Source organism: Populus alba, chromosome 10 (assembly GCF_005239225.2).
Source record: "Populus alba chromosome 10, ASM523922v2, whole genome shotgun sequence".
Taxonomy (NCBI): Eukaryota; Viridiplantae; Streptophyta; class Magnoliopsida; order Malpighiales; family Salicaceae; genus Populus; species Populus alba.
This window is the reverse complement of record NC_133293.1, coordinates 8,280,585-8,286,584: the sequence shown is the minus strand read 5'-3', so window position 1 is coordinate 8,286,584 and position 6,000 is coordinate 8,280,585. Positions and strand designations below refer to the sequence as shown.

General features: G+C 30.0%; 1 protein-coding gene across 1 annotated transcript; it reads left to right on the top strand.

The window, feature by feature from the left end:
• The first annotated feature begins 2,377 nt into the window (after positions 1–2,377).
• LOC118048937 (ammonium transporter 1 member 1) lies at positions 2,378–4,455 on the top strand. The gene has a single exon (XM_035058785.1). The coding sequence runs from the start codon at positions 2,565–2,567 to the stop codon at positions 4,068–4,070; it is 1,506 nt and encodes a 501-aa protein (XP_034914676.1). The 5' UTR covers positions 2,378–2,564; the 3' UTR covers positions 4,071–4,455.
• Positions 4,456–6,000: the final 1,545 nt, after the last annotated feature.

Sequence of the window (6,000 nt, the reverse complement as noted above, 5' to 3'; positions counted from 1 at the left end):
AGATAAAAAAATTAAGTGATGAAATTGAAAAAAAAAATAATTTTATAAATTATTTTAAATAAAACAAATAGCAATAAAAAAAATCTTAAAACCAGATCTAACAAATAAAAAATTTAAAATAATAAAATTTTAAAAAATTAATTTTATATATTATTTCAAATAAAATAAATAAAAAAAATAATCAAGATTTGTATAAACAAATCAAGTTAAATCAAATTATAAGAGAAACAATTAAAATAAAAAAGATTGAAAATAAAATATATAACAATTAAAAGAATAAAAAATTAAATTTTATATAATTAATAAATAAAAAGATATTTTTTAATTTTTTACTGTTTTAAAAAAAGTATTTTTTCTTAAAATCAATTAGAAATAACTTTTTTAAGAATTAAATTAAAATTTTCTATGATTAGAAAATATATTTTTTTAATCAATTTTTTTAAAATAAACAAATACAGATAAATCTCAAGATTTGATTCCGTAATCTCTCCTTTTATTTTATTTTTATTGCAAGTCCATGATAAGCAATAAACAAACAGCGATAACAGCTGTTTTATTCCTCAGAGATTCTAATCAGCGCACACTTGATAGCGTGTCGTTAGTTAATTACAAGGTATAAATCAATAATTAATTATTCGCGTCTTGAAGACTTTTTAGATCTTGATGATAATTATAACCCGTTTAATTTTGTATTTTAAAAATAATTCTTTTTATTTTAATTTTATTTTAATATTTTTAAATTTTTTTGATATACTCATATTAAAAATATTTTTTAAAAATAAATAAAATATTATTTTTATATATTTTTTAAGAGAAAAATATTTTAAAAAAACAACTAGTAATATCTATAAACACTTTATAGTTAAAAACATAATTAATTAAACCATTTTGGCATATTATTTACCTAACTTTTATTCTTTATTTTTTGTTTATGAATTTATGAGTTATTTTATTTTATTTTTTATATGTACGGAGAGGGTCTCTTGTAGTGTGATTATCGATCGACGTCACAGCATTTTAGCCGGTGGTATTTTTTTCTTGAATGCGTAAGAGATTCTTCAGATTCCGGCGTCTTTCTTAACCATCAACCCGAGGCGGAAATAGATTCAAGCTTTGTTTTTTTTAAAATAAATAAATAAAAACAACTTTATTTTCTTAAAAAAATAAATATTTTTACTATCGAGTCAAGTTTCAAATTAATAAGTATGAGTTTATGATGAAATTATAGTTTTTCTCTTTAAGATTTGGGGTGAAATCAAGAAAAATGGCATAGATTAGAGACTGTTTTTCTTTAACTGGACCGTTGTGATTGGAGTGAATTCCCTAAACACGTCAATAATAAGGTATTCTTGAAATAATTTTTTAATTTTTTTTGTCAATTTTTAAGCAAATAATTTATATTCAAGTTGATATGTATTCATGAAAAAATTATTTTATCTTATAGCTTCGTGGATGACAATCAAGAGGAGTTTATGAAATAATTTTTTCAGGGCAGGGAATTGCCCGCCTCATTTTCTCGGCCGAATATTCAAATTTTCGTCCCAAAATCACAGCCAAGATCTGACTTATCGGACAATACGGAAAGAATTGAATTGTTTTTTTTTTTTTTTTAAAATAATTACAACTTAAAAGCGTCTATTGTGCCAATTTCATGGTGCTTAGGAAAAATAAATCTATAACTCATAAAAAATTAATTATAAAATATTTTTATTTACATTTTATCATCATCAAATTTCTTTTCTTTATAGTATATTAAAAAATAATAATAAAATATCACTAATTATTCATTGAAATTCATAGTTTTTTTTCCTTTTTGGTGCCTGTGAGAGATGACACCTGCAAAATAAAAGATAATGCGATTTATTATCACAAACCTATCATTATTTTTATCAGATAAAAAATAAATGGTAAATAAGAGATCGAAGCTCGATTTTTGTATATTAGATGAAGAATATAAACACACACATAATGTCAATCAAAATGGTAAATAATTCAGAAGTTATTAGTGGAAACAGTAACATGAAATTAATATGAATAAATTACCACAGTAAATTCAATTTAAAACTGTAGCAGTATTTTCCAGTATTATTAAACTTATTATAATTTAGAAGTCTTGCTTTTATTTATGTTTAATTTATTTATTTATTCAACCAGGTTGAAAATTAACTCGGTAAAATGTAAGTGATTTAATAAATTTACATACAACTCAATTAAAACTTAAGATGAGATTAAGTTTGATATTTAATATTTAATATTTCTTTCTTGTTTTAACATTTTTTAAAAATCTTAAAATAATATATATTAGATTCAACTTCCTCAACTCATAATATGAGTATTGTTCCGAATAAAGAGTTGAGACGGTACAACTGCTAGGGTATATTCTAAACGGGACCTTTCAAAAGACTTATCGGATCTAATTGTTTTTCCACATTTTCTCCCCTATATATAAGGATCTTGAACAACAACCTTAGAGTTCTGCTATATAACTCTCCATCTCCTACCCCTCTGCCCCCCTCTCTCCATCTCTATTCGCCAGAGACTCTGACATCCTTCACTCCAAAATCATGGCTTCCATGACCTGCTCAGCGGGCGATCTTGCCCGGTTACTGGGCCCCAGCGTCGCTAACTCCACCGGGGCTGCTGATTTCATCTGCTCCCAATTCAAAACCGCGGCTGACAACTTCTCCGCCACCCAATATGCCGTGGACAACACATATCTCCTCTTCTCTGCCTACCTCGTGTTCTCCATGCAACTTGGCTTCGCCATGCTCTGTGCAGGCTCCGTACGTGCCAAAAACACCATGAACATCATGCTCACAAATGTTCTTGACGCTGCTGCCGGTGGCCTCTTCTATTACCTCTTTGGTTTTGCGTTTGCCTTCGGGACTCCCTCCAATGGGTTCATTGGCAAACACAACTTTGGTCTTAAGAATTTCCCTTCTTCTTCTTTTGATTACAGCTACTTTCTTTATCAGTGGGCTTTTGCTATAGCGGCTGCTGGGATAACCAGTGGTTCAATAGCTGAAAGAACCCAGTTTGTTGCTTATTTGATTTACTCTTCTTTCTTGACTGGGTTTGTTTACCCTGTTGTGTCCCACTGGTTCTGGTCCGGTGATGGGTGGGCTAGCCCGACAAGAACAGACGGGGATTTGTTGTTTGGTACGGGGGTTATTGATTTTGCAGGGTCTGGTGTGGTCCATATGGTGGGTGGGATTGCTGGTCTTTGGGGCGCTCTAATTGAAGGTCCAAGAATCGGACGTTTTGACCATTCAGGCAAGGCTATTGCTTTGCGTGGTCACAGTGCCTCCCTCGTGGTTCTTGGCACTTTCTTGCTTTGGTTTGGTTGGTATGGGTTTAATCCTGGATCATTCACTAAGATCTTGAGTGCTTACACTGCTGGTGGCTATTATGGTCAATGGAGCGCAATTGGCAGAACTGCTGTTACAACAACCCTAGCTGGTTGCACAGCTGCTTTGACCACTCTTTTCGGTAAAAGAATTCTGTCTGGTCATTGGAATGTTACTGATGTTTGTAATGGTTTGCTTGGTGGGTTTGCTGCTATTACTGCTGGGTGCTCCGTGGTTGAACCATGGGCTGCTATAATATGCGGGTTTGTTGCTTCTTTAGTGTTGATTGGCTGCAACAAATTGGCTGAGATCCTCAAGTTTGATGACCCGTTAGAGGCCGCCCAGTTACACGGTGGATGCGGCACTTGGGGTGTCATCTTCACCGCCTTATTTGCCACCGAGAAGTATGTAAGGGAGGTTTACCCGAACAAACCGAATCGTCCATATGGGTTGTTCATGGGCGGTGGTGGAAAGCTCTTGGGTGCTCATTTAATACAGATTGTGGTGATTATCGGATGGGTTAGTGCTACCATGGGTCCATTGTTCTTTGTTCTTCGCAAGCTCAAGCTCTTGAGGATCTCATCTGAGGATGAGATGGCTGGTATGGATATGACCCGGCATGGCGGGTTTGCTTACATTTACCATGATGACGAGTCTAACAAGCATGGTTTCCAGTTGAAGAGAGTTGAGCCTACTTCTAGAACCCCTAATGCAAACGTGTAAGAGGGGCCTCATATTTTTTTTCCCCTTTTCTTAGGGTCAGTGTGTGTTTGAATATGCCGATGAAAATATTGTTATCTTTTTATTGTAAGATAAATGTAGTACGGAGATAAGGAAGACTTGGACTAGATCAATTTGTTTCTCTATTGAAAATCATGTTCTTATTGTAAATGTCTTGCGGTGGTGGAGAGGTATTGGGATTTGGAAGTCACTTGGCAAAGGGATGGTCATTGTGGGGATGCTTTTGTTTTTTTTTTTTTTTTTTTTTAATCTTGTTTTCATATGATGCATGTGTCCAATGGTTTCCAGAAGCAACGGGAATTGTTTTGGGTTTTTTCAAGCAACGACAAACAAAAGAAAAATAAATCAAGTGTGGTGATTTTTTCTTTTTTCTGTGGGCAAATGCTCAGCATGTGCTTAGATTCTCGTTATGAATTTCTGGCTTGCAGCTGCAGCATCATCATCTTGTGATGCTATATTGTTGGAACTGGTAAAGGTACTTTGAATCTGCACACCATATCTTAACACGAATCTATTTATTGTTGTTTGAATTGGGTTGGTTTTTTGATATGAAAATATATTAAAAATAAAAATATTAATTGTTTTTAAAAATATTTTAAAAATATAAAAATAAACAGATATATATATTTTTTTAAGATTAAAAGGTGGATATTTAAAGTAATTTATATGCAGCCCAACTAATTTTATAAATTCTATAACCATTATATTATTAATGGCTTTAATTATTATAAAATTTAAAACTAATAATTTTTAAAAAATAAACTTATAATATGACTAATTTAAATTACATTTTTTAAGATTAGTGTACCATGTTTGTTAGGTAATGAGGTGGTTGTTCAATTTGTGATAGGAGTAATATTTGGTCCGCTAATTGTGGAGGAATTGACCTTTGTTTAGGGTTTATTTATTTTTATATTTTAAAAATATTTTTATAAAAAATTAAATTTTATTTATTTTAAATTAATATGTTTTTAATGTTTTAAATTATTTTTATATACTAATATCAAAAATAATTTTTTAAAAATAAAAAATATTATTAATATATATTTTAATATAAAAAATTATTTAAAAAATAATCAATTACACTTACCAAACAAGCTCTAAATGCTTAATGCTATAGGATATTCACGTGGCAAGCCAAAAAAAAAAAAAAAAGGTTCATGTATGTTAATCGTGAAATCAGATGAGGATAATTATCTATATTAAAATCGTTTATATTTGTATTTTTACGTTAAAAATAAATTTTTAATTAAATACTTTGGAAAGTAAAAAAGAATTTACTGTACACGATGAGCGGTCCTGAATCAATCCTAGTGATTATATTAATTTAATTTACACACCTTAAATAGTCTATGTGATGTTTGACAAGTTCACACTAGCAGCAGTCACAAAATGCGGGCGTAGCTGGATCTACCTTTGCTGCTTTCTCCAGCATGCCATGCTATCCCCAACTTTATATCTTTCTAGGTGCGCACAAAAGAAGCCATTACTTATAAATGTGACCTTTCTTTTTCCTTTTTGCCTTTTTAAGTAATTGTTAGGTTAGTGATGATTTTTTAAATATTTTTTATTTAGAAATATATTAAAATAATATTTTTATTTTTAAAAATTTATATTTGATATTGATATATTAAAACAATTCAAAAATATTTAAAAACAAATATTTTTTTTTAAAGCATGATATGGCCGAGCAAAAATAATCATCTTTTCTGATACCACATATCATACCATAGAAAACCAGCTTTTTAACAAAAATAAGCAATCTCTCGCTATTGTCTTACTGACAATTGCTTGTTTTAGATAACTGCAGAGGTTTTTTTTTTTTTAATAAATACATTAAAAGATAAAAAAAAATAATTTTTGATACAAAATAATAATAATAAAATTATTTTTAATAAAAAAATTATTTTTT

Excerpts from the sequence above, each read along its gene's own strand:
- LOC118048937 (XM_035058785.1), top strand. The coding sequence starts at position 2,565 with ATGGCTTCCATGACCTGCTCAGCGGGCGATCTTGCCCGGTTACTGGGC.